This window comes from Lissotriton helveticus, chromosome 1_1 (assembly GCF_964261635.1).
Source record: "Lissotriton helveticus chromosome 1_1, aLisHel1.1, whole genome shotgun sequence".
Lineage (NCBI taxonomy): Eukaryota > Metazoa > Chordata > Amphibia > Caudata > Salamandridae > Lissotriton > Lissotriton helveticus.
The window spans coordinates 1,394,259,522-1,394,279,565 of record NC_136057.1 but is presented as its reverse complement, the minus strand read 5'-3'; the positions used below and the strand labels follow the sequence as shown (position 1 = coordinate 1,394,279,565).

At 45.7% G+C, this 20,044-nt stretch overlaps 1 protein-coding gene across 2 annotated transcripts in view; it reads left to right on the top strand.

The window, feature by feature from the left end:
- Positions 1-20,044, top strand: part of RAB3D (RAB3D, member RAS oncogene family) — a 219,476-nt gene that overhangs the window by 111,519 nt on the left and 87,913 nt on the right. For both annotated transcript variants that reach the window (XM_078684168.1, XM_078684167.1), the window contains exon 3: positions 12,233-12,351. In XM_078684168.1, the coding sequence (XP_078540294.1) occupies positions 12,233-12,351 (119 nt within the window). The remainder of the gene's footprint in view (positions 1-12,232; positions 12,352-20,044) is intronic.

The window sequence follows — 20,044 nt, the reverse complement described above, 5'->3', positions numbered from 1 at the left end:
CTCCACACTTCTTAGGGTTCTTCTGAGACAGCCACATGCGCAGTCTATCTATTGTTACAAACAACGCTTAAAACAGGCTCAGAGCTCATCCATTGCTTACCACTGGTTGGCTTCCCCATCACTCTTGCTTCCTTGCTTCTGATTGGTCAGTGCCTTCTGCTCCTTCCTCCTGAGGCTTCAGCGTTGCCTCTTCCGTGGAGCATGGGCCTGGTACAGCTTCTGCCTCCGGTCAGTGTCCTTCCACTGGCCACAAGCCTCTGCAGGTATGTTTGTTATTACTTTTTGAATGCACTCTCAAAGGGCACATGTGTCTGCAGTCCGTCCCCCTCCCCCACCACACCCTCATGTTGCTTGTCCCTCCGCCCTCCTCCCACTGCCATTATGTTGATGATTCCTACCTCCTCCACACACCTCCTTCGTGTTGCTTGTCCCCCCCACCTCCCCTGTCGATTGTTGGTGCTTCCGCCCTCCTCGTCTGCACTTCCCTCATGTTGCTGTGCAGCATGGCTTAAAGTAAAAACAAATTAAAAGCACTATGAGCTTACAGTGTAACATCAGAATGAATAATTCAACCCTTCCTCACTTGTGGGTACTTGCTCACAGTGTAAACAAATGAGGCATAGTCACCTTTAATTACCTTTCAGAAGGACTAACAATGTGAGGAAAATGAGTCACCCTTGAGTTACCAATATTGTCCTGAGCTATTAAACATCAATAGAACCTATACGTTTTCTTTTCTTTCAACTATGTTGACCTAAACACTTCTTTGACAAAGCCAATAGACCTTGCATAGACGAAACCTATTAGGTTTGCCAATTCTTGTTTAGTTCAAGCGCCAAGATTGTCTTGGATAAACGGGATGACGATTATGTAACTCGCTCCTGGCTCATTTAATGTGGCACTCCCCAGATGTGCATTATTTGGCAGTGTGTTAGACCAGCATTAGACTCCCAGAAGGTCTTACTCCGAAACAGTAATGTTGCTGAACTTCAGCACTGATTCTCCAGCACTAGTGCCTTACCATTTACGAGGTAAGACTCTGACATTGATGTCTCCTTGTTTAAAGTCCTTTCACATATGCAAACAAAGGATGGCTCCTCCCTGCAGATTATATATACACAGTGCTGTATTTACTCTAGCATATTTAGCTAAATCAATATGTTTCTACACAATTTTTGTAAGTGATGCAGAAGATTTGTTTAAATGGGGAATCCGAGTAAGAGCGAAGGCAAGTTATGGGGGAGATGGGCAATCTCTGGATTGCTCCAGTTTTTTCCTCATGTGACAATTTGCTTTTTTTTTTTTTAATGCTTTTAAGATTTGGATGTGTGACATAAAATGTGTGTGCCACATTATCTTCAGCTAATGTACCTTTATGGACGTGATCTTCATACGTTTGCATTTCATGTTATTTGCAACACACACTCTACTGTTCTATGTACACCACTTCACATGTCAGCTGAAGCAACATGTTCCAGAGGACGCACGTCTGTCCTCTCGGGTTGCCGGGCCTGTATACAGTTCATCCAAATCACCAAGTTCTAAAACTTCAGGAGAGCCTGTCTACTAAAACGACATGTTTTCATTCTGGGCTGCAAAATGGAGGCTGATAGGGTTCCATGAGTTATAAAAGACAGGTTGAACAAATCAATGTATGGAAGACTCTTTGCCCACTTTCTGCCAGTTAGAACCATTGTGACTTTGGAAAGCCTGAACTTTCAGAGCACTCTGTGGATAAGTGAGAGATGTGAAAAAGTGAATAGAAATGTCTTGCACTTGCTGGCCCTGCATACCTCCTCCTTATATCCCTGAGGACTGGAAGCGGATGCCAGGTTTGAACATGTTTTATTTTCCTTTGGTGTAGTACCTTCATGTTGCAATCTTTCATAAAGGCAGGAACGCTCTTCATGAGTTCTATAAAGTGTCTCTGTCGTTTGATTCTGGAGGGAAACTGTGGTGCGGTGCCCATTGCTCGAGAAGGTGTGCTTCCCGAGATAACATGATGTATTTTATTTTGTCTCTGTCTGCATTGCTATGTGAAACAGTCATGATGTGGTTTCTCAAAATTTTGACTGACGTATAAAAATAGGTGGAGTACGGACTTCAGGGCTCGCTTTTACTGTGTGGCTGTAGAACTGACCGCTTTATCGAGGTCCCGTAAAATGGCATACCTAAAACCTTTGGTCGATGATCACACCATAACCATGAAAGGCATAATCAAGAGTCCTTTCTCAGGGATCCTCTCGTAGCTATACAGAAGAAATTGCTGTCTGCTGCATCAGGTGCTACTCTCTTTATTTAGTTTAAGTTGCCTCTCAATTTTTCAATGAGCGTTTAAGATTCTTCTAGATTTTCATTGAGTATCCATTCCAGGAGTGATTTCCCTTATGTTAGATTTCAGTCATATTTGGATACGGTTGACTTCCCAGTACATGTCCTAATGCCTAGTCATTCAGAGGTCACCACATTCCTGTGAGGTCGATGTAAATCTGCAGTTTCATTGGTGGGGACACAAGCTGATGCTGGACTCAAGCAATAAGAACTACATCTCGGAACCATTTTAGCAGCACTAGTTAAAGGGCTCCATGGCATTTGGACTGTTCCCTGCATCCTCTAATGTTCCGATGTGGTTTGCGAGTCAGCAGCATACGCCTGTGCTACAGTTGGTGATCATCGTCACCCAAGTTGACGCTGAGTTGCCGTAAAGAGTTGGTGACAGCACTGCTTCTTGTACCACACCACCTGAGATGGACGTAGCCTTGGAGAAAAGGACTGAAGTTTTGCCTGCTTGATTAGCGAAGAATTGATGTGAAAAACTAGAGTCCTGCCCACCAAATCATTAGGAAGACTCGCTGATGAAAGGAATATTTTGGTTGTCCATTCTGCAGGGTGCATCACGTTAGAGGAGAATCCCTGGCATTGAATGTTTTGCCCTAATGCTCACAGGGGTAGCCTCAATCCATCTATGTGGACATTAGCCTAATTGGAAGTTGACTAGTTGGTTGGTGGTTGTTCTAGGATTTTTGTAAGGAAACCAGAGATATGCCTGAGGTTTGCCATTATAGCATGTTTAAGTCACAAGGATTGGTGTGGCATAACTGAAACTGTTGGATATCCTTACAATTGGGGATGTTGATAATAATGAGCCTTGGCATACACAGGGCTGGTGCTATAGGCCTGTTATAGAAGGTGTTGATAAGTGTCCAACATGGCATGCTCTGGGCTGTTGCAAAAGGCCTATTATACAGGGAGTAGTTAATACTCTAACTCCTTATGCCCAGAATTTTCACACTCGAATTGCCATAAACCGATGTTGTACGTCAGCTTGGCACATAAGCTTCCTATATGAGGCGTGTAAGACAGTGAGATAATATAATCCAGTTTGTAATGTGCATCGTTTTTTGAACTGGTCACAGATAGAATGTTGATTATGCTTATGTTTTGTATACACAAAGCTTTTAGACTAGTCTTGCTGTCAAAGGGTTTAGTCTTTTTAAGAGTCATTATGCACCGGGCTCTTGGAATAGGACTTTCCCAGAGCATGCTTAAAGGTTATGGGTCTGATATCTGTTGGCCACTTGAGAAAGGCCTGCCACAGAAGTTGTTGCTATTACAGTGATCTGCCATACTGTAGTAGCCCTGCCACAGAAGGTGTTGTTAATAGGAATCTTCCAGCGCTTAGAGCTCTTGTAAGAGCCCTTCCATAGAAGGCTTTGATGCAGTTTGGCTGGAGAGACTGAGGTCTGCTGAAGTTGTGAGGCTGGTTAAAAATGTGGTACGGCTGCATAGCGCACCTTTGTGTTACTTTGGGAAACTATCAATGCAAATCGTGATGTGTTGGATAGAAAATCCCATCAGGCTTGACTTACAAAAGTAATGCAAACCCGGCGCAAAGCGTTAGTAAACCTGGGCCCATCTCTTATATAAACAGTATCTGAACTGCACTTCTTTCATATTTTGCTGCCCCTCTTCTAAGAAAAGGCTTAGACTGGAAGGTTCTCAATGTCAGTGATTTAACGGGAGGAGGAGGGCTGTTGTGTCTGCTAAGCAACCCAACCTCTTCTAATTCTATCCTTGAGGCGTTGTGCAGGGAGTCTGATATCCTAGAAGTGTAACATCCTTCGAGAAGGCAGAAACCTTGGCTACAACATGAAGTCATTTATTTCAGCCACCCGGAGAATCGATGCACTCAGTGCTCCAGTTTCGTCCTCGCTGAGTTAGATGGCGGTACACACCGAGATCTGGGCTGCAGAGGCTGAATTTCCAACAGGTTTAAACTTCCAGCCTCCTGCAGGCGGGGGCTGGGGGGTGGTTCAGCTCACCGTCACCTCGAACAGATGGAGCTGTTTGTAAATGCGTGCTCAGCAGAGCGAGGCTGTTAATATAAAAGCCTCCTGTGACGTGACAGCGCCACTGAGGCAACATGCTCCAGGCCAATTTCCTTTTTCCATAGGAACAGGACGTACCTCGCTGGGGATGTGACTGGTCTCTCTACAGACAGGGCCGGCTTTAGCACTGGTGGCGGCCGTGGCGCCCAGTGCAACAATGTTTGTTGGTGTCCCCCCAGTGTCCACCATAACCACTCTCTCCCAGATGAGTTTAATTAGTTTTATAGAGCTGCTGCCACTCATACCACTGTAGGGTGTCAGAGCACTTTACATCACACTCTACACAGAGACAATCAATCATACGTGTGTAAATCAGTGTATAGGAAATGTTACATAAGGCAGAGGACTACAAGGTGTAGGAGTCACATCATGTCATCCATACTGGTAGGTAGTACAGTTTAACCGTGCTTGGTCTGGAGAACCACAAACTCAGAATTTAAAACTTAACACCATGATTGGGGGTTCTCTTTAATCATAAGATTTGGTTTCTATACAAATGAACCCTTTATGCAACATTAGGATGATGAAAGACTGGGGGGAAACATCATAACACTTTGAACTATACTTTGCAGTTTACATGCAGCTCTTTGATGGCACTTAATAGCTCACTGTTCTATGTAAGTTGAGCGGTACACGGGCTAGACGACGTTCACCCACTGTTTTCACTGGGTGGACGATGTCTCCATTGCCAAGAAGTTGGGCCCCATAAAATATGCTGAACTTGTTCCTGGTGTAATTTTCGGACACCTGGACGCATTCAGCAGTGCCTGCACGTTATCTGCTTTTCCTTCCCAGCAGCAACGTGAAGGCAGGGAGGGGGCTTTTATAAAAAAATCTTTTAGCTCCTTTTAAATGTTTTTTACCTCCAGCTACGCCCAAGACAAAGACCAAATTTAAGTGCCCATCAGCTCTCCTTTTCTCCCTGCTCGATCCTGGCTGGAAGCTATCTGGAGCCTCGTGCCTAGATGCCATGTACTTCACAAGTACTTAAGAGAAACTATGATTGGAGGCAGGGCCGGACTGGGAACAAAAACCGGCCCTGGCATAGTGCTCTGCATCCCCCCCCCCTGCCGCTCCCGGGGGGTTGTGGGTGCCGCCGAGCTCTTTGCCAGGGCCGATTTTCGGCCTTTTTTGTTACAGGGCCGATTTTGCAGCTATGCTGCAAAAACGGCCCTATAACCAAACCGGCCCCACTCCCGTGCGGCGCACCGGGGGATTGCCCAGTGCCCGCTACGACCAGTCCGGCCCTGATTGGAGGCAAGCTTTCGACTTTATTCAATCCCTTTATATAAAAATATGCATGTGCTGTAAGAATGTCATAAGGGCTACAGAAGTATGTACGCAAATAACATTTTAAAAACCGCTATTTAAAAAAAAAATATTTTAGAGCGCTCCTCATCCCAATGTAGGGTGTCAGAGCCCTTTACATCATATGTGTACACATTATACATTGAAAATAAATAATACAAGTGTGTAAATCAATGTACAGAATGTGTTACATTAAACAGTGTAGGTTACAACGTGTAGTAGTCATACAACATGATGTCACTTGCATACTTCCCGGTGCGCCGCATGGGTGTGGGCCGGTTTTGGGCCCCTGGGGGCCGTTTTTGTTACAGGGCCGTTTATGCAGCATAGCTGCAAAATCGGCCCTGTACCAAAATCAAATCGGCCGAAAACCGGCCCCGGCAAAGAGCTCGCTCGGTGGCACCTCCAACCCCCAGAGTGGGAAGTGGGTGGGGTGCCGGCCGAGCACTTTGCCAGGGCCGGTTGTGGTTCCTAGTCCGGCCCTGCTCTGGATGCATACCAAACCCTAGAGGTGACTAGCTTTGTATCCCGATGGCAGTTACTAGGGCCCATCCAGATTCACGCCTTATCAATACGCGGGTTACTTTGCCTCAAATGTGACAACGTGTTTTGTTGGCCAATCCTTCTCAATTATGAGTGGGGCAAACTCCTATGTTTCTGCCAGCGGAGCCTCCACTGACTCCACCATTGGAAATCATTGATCGAGAGCATGTCGGACATTGACAGACGCCAGACCATCTGCCCTATTTAGGGTGGATCTTCCAATTACATATTTTTACTGTGTGGTATTGCAAGGAAAAGTCTAGCGGTTCGGTAAAGGAAATCAGAGAATCATACAAAATACCCACGCGTGCGGTGAGAATCTGCTAGGGCGTTAAGCCATTCGTTTTTTAATAAAACTCCTGTTTGTTTTTTGGAGAAAAAAAAATCTTTGCTGAGTTGCCACACAAAGCATCACAAAGGCTCCTGTGAAGATCTGTAAATATGGCGAGCGGTCATCTTGCAGGTTTGCAGATGTTATGACTTCCACCAGCCTGGTGGGATGGCGAGTTGCCCACCCAACCCCTAAATGTGCCTGTTGTGATATTCTCTGTACCCTACTAATCCTTGACTCTTTTCATGCTTGGAGGTGACAGGCTCCCTAAAACTGCACCAGTCCCTGAGCCAATAATGAGTATCCTTTCACGCTGCTCCAAATTCCAATAATAAGTACATATTTACCTCTCTCCTCTCGGTCTGCTGGATAAGAGGTAAAGGGATTTAAAGGCCCTAATTTCTGAACCAGTACTCATTGTGTCCCCCTCACATTATAGCTGCCTAGTTTAGGCTTCCACAATCCTCCACCTGCCTCCTAGCAGTAAGCTACTCTGCCATTAGTGAACTTAAAAAGAGAGAAGGCCCATTTGGGGTAGGAGTGCCCCTTTTGTTTGAATGCCCCCGAAATGCACCAAGTGTCAGCACGCCCCAACCGCAAGACCTGCCATTTTGGAGGAATGGTAACTATTTATCTCCATCCAATGACTCTTTAGAACCATGCACTCGAACAGGTGAAAAGCACCTCGCGAGGGCCATTAGGCCTCTCTGACTCGGCCAGGTGCTTCCAACGCTGCGCGCGCGCCAGCAGGAGCCCGGTGTCCCCAGCTGTTCGCCGTCGACCAGAGGCGCTGCGCAGCACGGTTGCCAGAGTAACTGAGATCCGCATCTCGTGGCCCTGACATAAAAGCTCAGCTATTAACGGCTCCCTGGACGTCACTTCCCGCATTGGTATTCTGCGCAAACACTACCCACGTCAGAACACGCGGCTATTTTCCACAATAACAATACAAGTGGGAAGCAATCTTACGAAAACACATTTGCTCGGTTTATATTGTACCACTATTTAATTCAACGGCACAAAAATACCGTACCTGCATGGTAAAACCATCCTGCAAGTGAAAAAATAGCGTCTACCCCGAAAAAAACTATTTTAGCTACAAGTTGCTCACCACAGTGACTCTTATTTTTAAAAAACCTAATCTACTTCATCCAGGCAAACAGGGATGTCTTGTGGGTAGGACAGTGGTCTGAAGCATGTTTTGCACAAAATACAAACGCCTTTAAAGGGACTAACAGCATGAAGGCTGTGCCTAGTCTCGCGCTCCTGAAACATCCATCTTTTCTCTGTGTAATAGCAAATACTAACGGGAGAAAGGGGATTGAGGGCATTTGTCTGGATTTAGAGGGACGAAGGACAAACTGGTATTACAATTATGAACTTTTAATTACCTTTTTATGTTCAGACACAAGCAGCAGTTTTAAAGCCTTAATGCAATTACCCAGTTTTACTTACTTTTATGCTCAGACGCAAGTAACAGTTTTAAAGCCCTAATGTAGTTGCTAACTTTTACTTACTTTTATGGTCAGGCACAGGCAACAGTTTTAAAGCCCTAATTATCAGTGCTGGGAAGGGAATGATAGTCCGTTAATTTAACCAAAGATATTTTTTTCAAGTTGGCTGCGACAAAGTGTCTGCTCAACACAAGGGCTAGTCCACAAAGCTGCTTCCCAGATCACATTATGTTGGGTGGGCACCAACTCTCTTTTGGCCCTGGCCTGACCACATGATCGTGAACCTTCTAAGGAGGAACGGGTGGGTGTGGCTACTGCTCAACCCTCCGTGACAATAGCCTTTCTGAGCCAAGGTCAGCAAGTCTAGCTAAAAGTGTATCTGAACTATGACTGACTTCCTACATTCTACGAAGAACCTAAGGGGAGGCGAGTGAGAGAGAGAGAGAGAGTAAAAGTGATGGCCCAAAATAAAAAAGTCTTTCAATCTCCAAATCGAGAATTGTTGGTGTCCATTTATAGAAGTATCTTGGCTGGTTCCGTTGAGCTGATCTGAAAGCTACAATGCCCCACATCTGAACACCATCTTCATACGCTTTTTAAGACAAGGTTTTGCACTGGTAGAAGAGCCATCCATCAAATTAGGAACCATGAGTGCTGATACAGTAAGACCCTCAAGACCCAAGCCAACGTATTAAAAAATGACTCAAATACTTAGTTATCTTGGCTTTTTGTTTGCAAAATAAGCTGCTTAGGTTTCACTCCTAGAGTAATAAACGATATCCATGGATTAGTTTACACACAATTTCTAATCTTTGTAAAACTTTAAGTGCTAAGCATGTGACCACGCCAAACGTTTGAAAACAAAGACAGCACTTATCTTGACAAGGTGATGCAGTGGTTAATTTTTGTTTTTTTTATTGCAAACATGCCACACAAAAAGAAGAAGAAAAGGAAACATGTTTCCGCCTGCATCTAGTGCCATCAAAACATAAATAAACATGACATTAAAAAGAAATATCCATTGGGGACGATTTTAATAGATCTCTATAAGTGCTTCCTAGAAGACAGGAGTATGTAGAACAGGTATAGAAACCTTTCATATTTACTTCACTTCACAGCAAAATAGGATTATTATCAATGTAAAGAAAAATTATTATTGACTTCAAATTACTGTAAAAACCCAAAAGGCGATAGGAGGAATGCTTGTAAATAGTCTTTCCCACAGGCTATCCCCCTTGATAGCATTCCAGCTCTCTACAATAAACAACAAGGTGACGCATGGAATTCTTGAATTAATCCCATAATTTTATGCCCAACCTGCCACTCTAAGCATAGGTCTGCCTTATGCAAATCAGTACTGACTCTGCTCCTCTTTGGAACAGTCCATCCCAAACTGCCAGGCAAGGCACACGTAACCATACTATTTTCACCCTATTTGAGCTTTACCAGGAGGGTGTAGCTTGAGTCTTAAGGCACAGTGAGCATTAAACCAACATCTGGGCTTAAATGTGGTACTAGATCATCAACTACAACAAAAAATTTGATATTTGGGATGCTTAGATTAATCCCAGCCACTGAATCTCCCTCAGGCCCTCATTTTACTCCATCATTTTTTACCCACCATGCCATTGTAGACAGAGGGCCGCCTTATGCAAATCAGAGGTGACTCTGCTCCAGATGGGAGCAATCTATGCCAAAATGTTGGCAAGGTCATCTTTAGATGGGAACTGGAGCAACTCGACCAGTGTTTGGCCTTGTCAGGCCTCCTCAATCATCACCAACTGAGTTTGTCTACAGCAATGCCTTCTACATAGGAATTGCTGCATCCCTTCTAGAGAGACTTCAGACCATACATAATCCCGAAGCCAGACTCATCTTTGGCCTACCCCAACGAACCCACAATACACCCCACCTCAGTCAACTCCACTGGCCCCCAATATAGAAGAGATGCAAATGTAAGCTGACAACCCACACAAACTAGGTTGTACACAACCAAGGACCAGCCTAAATTAACCACAAGCTGAACTTCCACCAACTGTCAAGAAGACAACGCTCTGCCTAACTCTCACTTGCCCTACTCCCTGCATCTATTGAAGCAGAAGTGGAGGACGCTTCTTTTCCCAATTCACAGTTAAGAACTGTAACAGCCTCCCCACGCACCTCCGGATCATCACCTCACTTTCTGAATTCCGAATGACCCTCAAGACCTGGCTGTTCAAAATAGCTTCGGGACCTGCAAGCTCCTGGATACCCTATCGGGTGATTAGCCACGCTTTATAAATCCTGATTGATTGATTGATTGATCAGTGAGGTACTGCTTGAATCCTGTGACACAAGGAAGAAACCCACATTTGCGCATACATTGCCCAACTGTGTTATTAAATCGAATGGAGGAAGGGAAGCCTCTAAAGAGAAGGCATTTTTCTTCTGAAAAGGTCATACTACACACTCACACCCACCATCACCACCACAACCTTAATATTGAAACATACATCATCTCAGCAGAGATATAACTCATAAGCCAGTGAGACTCAGATACTGACTAAAAACCATCCTCCCACAAATACACCTAGGCAGAACCCCTAATATCTAACAAGATATCTCACTGATCTACTGATGATCAATGAAACAGCGATTAGCCACTCTCCCTTGGTACTTTCCCATCCAGAGGTCTCTGTTACATGGTCCAAGACTGTCTTTGATTAAATCGACTCCAGAACAGGAACCAACTGAGTCTGGAAGATAAAAATGACTACGCTGTTTATAGAAATTTATAAATGTAACACTTGTACTATAGTTAATCACAATAGCACCCTGACAGAAATCGACATAGAGATGCTGACAGTGGCACAATGAAACAAGAAAACGGAGCCAGGGAGATACCATTGACTTCTCTGTAATGTGGAGACATCCTTTCTAGGACAGAAAGACAAAGATGAGGAAGTCAGTGACACTGTGACATTTTGTCCCAAACCACCTAGCAAACATCACAGTAAACAGGAAGTGGAGGCAAAAGCATCAAGAGACAGAGACTCACAACTCCCTCCAAACAGAAACCTTTTGGCACCAGAAGACTCCTCCAACTACACATACATGGGTTCTGGAGTTGGTCATCACACCTGATTTCCCCAACCAAGACTTTCCACAAGGAAACCATTACCCTGCTGCAGAAGCCCCAGCCACCACTACAGGCTGCTCCATAATAAACCAATCAATGGAGAGCAAGTATCCAACAGACTTCACTTATAGGTGTTGAGGTTAGTTGCAATAGCCATCCCGCTTATGTACTTACATCCACGATTGGCAAAGTTCACTCTGCAAATCCAAGACCGGCAACTGCGCCAAAACCTGTGGCGACGGTAGAAAGGGTGATGTACAAAAAACACTGATGATAATATTACATTAACATAGGAGCTGCCTAAGACAAAAGTGTATTATCAAATCACCCAGGCTCTGTTGTATTTGGGGAGAACATTGGGCAACCTTTATCTATCGGTTTATTGAAAGGATCTGAGTAGTCCTGTTTCTTCCTGGTCTTCTCACACCCTATCCCACACAGATCATTAAATCAGTTGAAGCAACTCGTGATTCAGACCAATAAATAGTCACATATTTGTAATACTTCAGGTAACCTAATGGGAAGTCACGTAACGGAGAGTCAACAAACCAAGCCTTTAAAATGGCTTGATTTGGGAAATGATTATGGGAGAAGACTTCCCAGAACAGGCTGTCTCCACTCTGTACCCAGATCGTCAATTGTCTTGAGAGGATGTAATTACCTATGCGTTAATAAAACTGATGAAACAATGATGGCAGAGAGAGTGGTTTATCTACACCGTGGATGCCCCCGCAAATGGGAGAACATTTGGGGGACCTGGAACAAGTACCGAGGTTATTTATGTGAACCACCAACACTGGAGGGGGCGAGTGAGTCTGAGTAAGAGATGGGAGGGAGGGACGGACTCCGAGGAAGTACCACTGGGAATGTATTTCCTACCGCTAATTATGCTGATGAATATATTGTCGCAAATGTCTAATGCATACTATCATACCCAATGTCTGTGCAATTGATTGTCATGTGCCCTGCATTGTTTTCAATAAAAACATTATAAAAAAAAAAAACTGACGTAACCCCCTTTACTCTCTGATCTTGAAAACCAGAGCACTGTGTTCTCGTTGTCCTGACCTGTTCTTTTCCTTCCCTAAAGGACACTGCTGGTCAGGAGCGGTACCGGACGATCACAACTGCCTACTATCGAGGGGCCATGGGCTTCCTGCTGATGTATGACATTTCCAACCAGGACTCCTTCGGAGCAGTGCAGGACTGGTAAGTTCAAATAATGTAGTCTACTGCTGCAATGGAGAGGTTTTAACCCCTTCGACGCTCATGACGAGCTGAGTTCGTCATGAGTTACGCCTCTCGTACGCTCATGACGAGCTCAGCTCGTCATGTAACGCGGGTTTTTCAAAACCGCCGCGTACAGCGGGAAAACCGCTAGCGCGCATGCGGTTTAGGAGCGTGAGCATTCTAAACCACACTGATGTTATCTCAGTTATTGAGTCTTTGAAAGGTTTACCAGGTAGGCTTTCAGAATTTTATCAATATGGTTTTGGGTCCAAGTAAAGGACACTTCAGGACATAGGACCGCTTACTCTATCAATCACTCAAAAATCTTTATTCAAATAATTATTTGTCCATAAAAGCAATTTTAAAATAGATAGCATAGAAGAATCTTCATAAATACATTGTAAAAAAGTAATATAAAAACCGGATAGTTTATACAATTTATACAGTCAATGTCTCAGTCCAATTTATACTCAATATTTCGCTATGCATAAATATATAAGCTAAAATACCAAGAAAATCCACAAAAAATACATTTCTTAAGAACAGTTGTACCTACTTACTCATAAACAGGTTCTTGCCTTGAAGAGATAGTTTAGGATTAGAAGTGCCCGGTACTCATGTACTGGTGATTGGCAGTCACACCTAGAGATTTTCCAGATGGATTTTGATGCAAGTTCCTGGTGCCTAGTACATAGATACCATCAAACAAGGCTAGGACTACCCCGGAGAGTGTTTCTAGGGATTGGAAATCTATGCACCTTTCTGGGATCAGAGATGATATACATTTAATCAGATGTACCCCAACATGAGCTGTGGATGAACGCTGTGCTCTATATACAAGAAAGGGAAGGCATCAGGAGAACAAATGGTATGCAGTCTGGATTCAGGCCCAACCACAGACAGAAACAGCACCCATCGCCACAGATGACTTTTGCATGATCCTTGAAAGAGGGGATAAGGCAGCCTACATTCTCCTGGACCTCTCTGCAGCATTTGACACAGTTTCACACCCCATCCTCATCAGGCACCTGCATACGATTGGCAGCCAAGAACCTGCTCTGCACGGGATCTGCTCATTCTTAACGGATAGAACACAAGCAATCACCCTGGCTCCCTACTCCTCCAAAGGCCACAAACTTATCTGCAGAGTGCCTTAAGGTCAGTTTCTCAGCCTTACACTTTTCAATGATCCTTATGGCCAATGTCATCCTCACACACAATATCAACATGCTCTCCTACGCTGACGACACACAACTCATACTCTCCCTCTCGGATAAGACCCCCAACACAAGAAACAAGTTCACTGCCTGCATGACCAAAGTCACTAACTGGATGAAACCACACTGTTTCAAGTTCAACACAGATAGGACTGAAATAGTGATCTTCAGCAAGAACACCTTATCATTGGATTACAGTTGGTTGCTAGCCAAACCTAGACCCTCTCCCAGCGCCTATGCCAGGAAGCTTGGAATAATCATCAATGGCAAACTGAACCCAACTGCACAAGTGAATGCCAACACTTCATCCTTCTTTCAGAACCTGAAGATGCTTAGGGAGATCTTCAAATGGAACCCAGGAAACACAAAAAAACTCACTTAGGCCCTAGTCACCTGCAAGTTCGACTATGGCAACAACCAATATGCTGGAATCACCAAACAAGTAACTAGAAGACAACAAACCGTCCAGGACTTGGCAGCCAGATTTATCCTAACCTACCACACAAAACTCAAATCACACCACACCTCAGGGAGCTCCACTAGCTGCCGATACAAAAACACTCTCATTTCAAACTCCTCGCACATACATTCAAGGCACTAAACAGCTTGGGCCACACCTACCTGAACAGTTGTATCTCCTTCTACCCACCACCCAGACACCTTCACACTGCAAGAATTCTACTCAAACACATTCCACATATAAACAGAACCAGATCAGGGGGACATAACTCCTAAAGCATGGAACGGCATCCCGCTCCACATCAGAGTCTCTTCCCGCTTCTCAAATTTGTCAAGAAGCTGAACAACTGGCTTTTTAATTAATCAACCTTTCATGGGCAGGACCTGCTCCGCACTAGGATACACTCGCTTGTGGTGGTGCATTTTACAAATACACATAACAGCAAATTGAGGAGACCACTTCAATACTCCATAACAAAGGATAAATCCCTTTAGTTACAAGTGATAAACATTATGAAGGACCAGGACTGTGAGATTAAAAGAGTGGTGGGGCTGGGGTGGGAAGTGCGTGGAAGAACACCATCAAAAGCAGACTTACTACACCAATAAAGTGACAAATAAGTTAGGTGACCTGCAAGAGAAGTAATGGAGAAGAGATTGATGTTACAGACTGTTTACAACAGAAAGAGGGTTTGTGGATGGTGAAGTTGATTTTTCGAGAAGCTGAGAAGGAGCATGGTGAACTGCTCCACACAATATGTTGGAAATTACCCACTGCCACTTTACATCGAGACAAGTTAGGATAGTCACCAACTGTTGCTGGTCTGATATATACAATGTAAGTATTTGAACTATATCAAGTGGAATCCTGCAGTTACTGCAATTCTCGAGGCTCCATCAGAGCCACTGCCCCTTCAACATCGTCTAATCTCCCAAGGTCACCTTGCATCGCTCTTTTAGTACTGGGAAGGAGTCTGAAGTATTAATTACTAAGGATTTGTCTATGACAGACACCAGCCCCTATCATGAAAAGGAGCTATAATCAACTTTGCTTCATGGGGACTGTATTCAGGTAGGTCAGTGATTATGACTAAGGATGGTAGGGAGGCATGTCTCAGCTGTAGGTATCTATAAAACTGGGCTTGTTCCAGCCCTAACTCTTCTTGTAACTCAGTAAATGATTTAATGTCAATATCAACCCACAACCTGACACAGGGAGGTGATACTCAAGAATTCCCAACCTCGGAAGCCCTCTAGCGATGACACAGCAGGACAAAAGGGCTCAAAGCCACAGGGGTGTCTCACCAGTCAATCTACCTTCCCACTGGAGATTCCTGAGCGCTGAATTCCAAATTTTTAAGGCAGCATTTATCAAAGAGTTCATGCTGTGGCAGTCTACCCAATACATATAGTGAAGGGTGGATTGCTTAGTCATTAAGAACCAATAGATGGGACCCCCTTTAGTATGATAATACATAGATCTTCGCCAACGCCCCGCCCTATGCTGATTTGCAGCATTTGTTGTAAGCCACTTTGTTGTTAGCCCCACAAGAAACGGAAAAAGCTTGAAGATTGCCACTTTGGATCGGGCAGTGCACAGGGCGCCACAATCTCTAAAGCCGGCTGGATGTAGCTACTGCGACCTCAACAACATTGATCGACTCATCAACTATGTGGCGTTGGTCAGTAGTTAATTGTGGTGTCTGTACAGCTGAAATATATGTTTCAGTGTCTGCCATTGAGCAAACCTGCGTATTAGCATAGAGCACTTCATAATAAGCAATGAATATATTTGCCATCCCCTCAGGTGTTGTATGTGTAATACCTGACTCATCCTCAATATGTGTGATGTGTTGATTTCAATCAGTATGTTGGCTCAGCCTATGAAGTAGGTTGTCTGTATTATTGCCATGGTAATAGATCCAGCACTGTGATGTTTGGCAGAGTTTCTTGGCTTCATTGGTTTTAGGTTGTCTGAGCGCCAAAGTGGCACATAAAGCACCTCCTCCGAGATCCCTGCCTGATATTTATGCTCAGCGCTCTGCACCATCCGATCCAAAGTGGCAATCTTTAAGCTTTTTCCGTTTCTTGTGGGATCGGTTTGAGATCACTGTTCTTTTTGTGAATGCACTTTACGCTGCCCACAGTTTCAACTCAATACCCACGGAGCCAGTGTTTTCCTGCAATAAGTTTGTTGAGGCCTTTCGTATTGCCTCTCGCAAAGGCTGTTGGGCCAACCACCAAGCTCTTAGGTGCACAAGTAACGAAAAGCCGGGGAGGTCTTGGTTAGCGTGTAATTTCAAGTTGACATGGTTGGAAAGACCCAGTGCATGTAAAAATATTTTAAATATGAATTGCAATTGCAGATGAGTGGTGGGTACCATATAATACCCAAGCTGGGAAAGGGTCCAGTATACCCCTTACAGGAAGGTATTACCGCCTGCCTTATGATGGAAATGACGCCAGACATTGCCGAGGCCCAGCACCTCGCTAAACGTGCCCAACAGGTTTACCAAGGACAGAGTTTGTGATGTTGGTCCTGCCCGGTCGAGGGCAATATTCATTAGGCCATTTAAATCATCACCAATAATAGTGAGTCCTGAGGGCCTGATAGCACAGCCTCACTGAGACCCATGAAGAGTCACTGAATGAGGCAGGGGTAAGGCATATACCGAGCAAAGAACACTAGGGGAGCTCCATGACCCGGCCAGCAAAAGATACCACTCCATGTCATAGAGATGTGCTCAGTCCACTATAAAAGTGAGCCACGTGTGAATAATAATAGCCACCACTCTGGAACCCCTGTGAAATCCTGCATGGTAGGTTGTGTTAAAGCCATATCGTCAACCAGGGACCGACAATGGTTCCCTATGAGGTGGGTCTCTTGAAGAAGGAGCACGTCTGTGCCTTGTTGTTTGCCTCCCCTCTTGACCTCGTTAAGAAGCACATTTACATTTCAGGTAGGGCAAAGGAGTGGGGCGTCAGTATTTCGGGATGTCATGACTAGAAGCTAAACAAAGAGTCACAGGAGTGGACAGGGTCTAGGTATAATCGCATTGTGAAACAAGATGTGTTAACGAACTCAACAAAAGCTTATAACTATCGCTCTGCCCCTCCCCATATTTCAAACACTGAAGTACCTCGCATAAAACAAGCATTGGCATAGCCAATAGGCCTCGCTTTTGGGACCTGATAAGTATTTTGTTATGCAGCACAATATCCTTGGTGAAAAAACATCGACTGTTGCATGGCTAATCACTTATAAGGTCCCAAAGGCGAGACCTATTGGCTATGCTAATGCTTGTTATATTGTGTGAGGATCTAGACCGCAGAGGAGCTCAAGCCGTACCGGAATGCGGTAGAGGAACTACTGATGCTTGACAAAGACCTCACTTTTCCGTGGTTCAGACACATCCATTCCTGGTGTAAGTTGGGCCTAGGAACCTCCTGGTCTGATCTAAGTTCCCTAAACAGTGCTTCAAAGAAACATCTAAAATCTCTTTACTGGGAGTATATCCTAGCTAGCCTCCATCGAACCCACATTTTAGGGAGACTGACAGACCAGTTTCTGCTTATTTGAAGCTTTCTTAGACATCCCGCAACAGCAACTGCCGAAATTCTTGTACTTAAAATTTCGATATGGCACACTTGAAATAGAGTTGTCCAAGTGGTACGCAGGCTGGAGTGCCGACCCCAGCAACAACTGCTCAATGTGTTGCCTGTTGTCTAAAGAAAATATGTCATGTTCTGTTCTTCTGTCCTGCCAACATCAATCCCAGGGCTAAATGGATTAGTCCACTATGTAATTGCTAGGCAATAGACGCCACCTTGAAGCTTTAAAGGTGCTGAAGGGACATACATCAACCTACACTGTGGCCACCTTAGGCAAATATGTATTAGCAGTAGGGTTGCTAAGAAAAGAAAAAGACCAAAAATGTTAAGACGCAAAGACTAGATTGACCGGTTTTAGGCCAGATTATACTAAGCATAGCAGCTCCCTCTCTCGCTGCCAGTCCAACCAAAAGAAGTGCTTACCTTTGCACAATGTTGACGGAAGCAAACAAGGGATGCCCTTTTCAGGTCTCGCCTGGCGAACGCAGCGCGAAGCTCTGCCACCAGCGAGAAGTATTGTTACTGAGTTGCCTCTCATGCGAGACAGGAGATGGGCACGCGTAGGCTGCAGTCCGGACTGGAAATGTGGATGCGCCGCGGTCATCTCCTGTCCCCCTTCCGTCCACGCAAGCGAGCTGCATGACGTAACTGCGCCAACAAACACACACACACGCACCAGCCGCCCCCAGGCAGTGCACCCGTACTCGTCTCCCTAAACGCGAGCATGGCGTGCTTTTGCTAAAACAATACCGCCATACTACATGCCGCGCTACACCCGCTTATAGTATTGGCTATCAGCAGTTGCTGCCTTAAAACATGCTATTGGCAGCTGTAGGGCGCGCTCACGGGATGTTCTCAGCAGCGAAAGCAAGAGTCACAGATCAATGGCACAGAGCGGACGCTGCAGCCATGACTGTCCGCATGATTCCAGCCATTCGGAAGAGTCGCGATCGATTGGGTATTTGATAGTGTGCTGCTAGGGTCAGGACTGTGTGCTCAGTGATAAACACAGAACATTAACGTGGTTTTGGGCTGGAGGAGGTGTAATGGCTTGCACAGATTGATAGAGTGCTGCTCAGTTGGGTGATATTGTAGGGATGACAACAGGGGTTCTAATTATTCAGGGGGCGCAGTCGTCAGGGTGGGTGGGTGTGGAGGTGTCATATGACCTCACCCCGCGGAGTGAATCGGGAATACGTTAATAAAAAACAGAAAGTGAAAAACACCTCTCCTTGTGAGCGGGGGGGGCTAAGAGGAGCCCCTTCTCTTCTCAAAACAACTTGCCGGTGGCTGGGCTGGGGACTGGACAAGGGCCAGCCATAACATGGAGTTCCACCCGCGGCAGGGGGTGGGACTACATACATTTCTCCTCAGTGTACCGAGAATGCCACTGCCTGAGCAGAACCGCCCCTCCATAAACCCGGACACTGCATTTGATTTATTGTGCCCCATTCAGTCTTAGAGCAGCGCACCAACGCTCTGTGACCATAATACAAACGGCCCGGCCATCCCCATCGCTGGCTACCCTGGGGGCAGCCCCATGGCAGCTAAACACATCGACATGAGCCCCTGGTCCGACTCGGCCCGCTCTAGTTCTATGCGTCCTGCGCCAACAAACACACACGCATCAGCCGCCTCCAGCAGTGCACGCGTACATGGCGTGCTGCCGCTTTCACTCCCTCTGGCGTTTTAGCCCACGTCCAGGTTCTCCCGCCCGCTGTGGCCCCCCACTCTTCCTCCCTCGCAGCTCTCTCCCCTCTTCTCCCAGCCTCCTCTTCGACCCCCTCTTGTCTTCCTCCCTGCCCCTTGAGACACCTTCCTCCCCCCTTTGACTACCTTGTGCCTCTCCCCGGCGTAGCCCCTCACTGCTCGGTGACCCTCAGCAGAGAGCAGCCCTCGCACGGCCACGAGGATGGAGAACACACGGCCTTGCTGCTGAAGAGAACCGACGTTGGGCAGAATGTAGGTACTGCTGGGATCTCCTGAGGGCATCATGGAACCCCACGGAGACTCCTGGGGGTTAGACAGGGGACACCTCTTAAACCGACAAAGGAGAAACATCTGTGATCTCCGAGGGGGCTGGACGGAGGTGCAGCAATGAGCATGAATGACTCGGACAGGACAGTGACCTGCTGCAACCCCTACCACTACAGTCGTCTGTGCGGGCCAGGTAAGCTGGTGACGGGGGTTGGGTGTTATGGGAGAGAGGGATGTGGTTGGAGGAAGAGACTAACGCAGTGTTTTGGGAGGTAATGTAGTTTTCATTCGAGTCCTCGTGGGGCATAGTAAATGCTTCTGATGGTGGGCAGTGTCTCTAGAGTAGTGATGAGCCCTGTGTCCACGAGCGAGAGGACATAGCAGTGTCAGGACAAGGAACAGGGAAC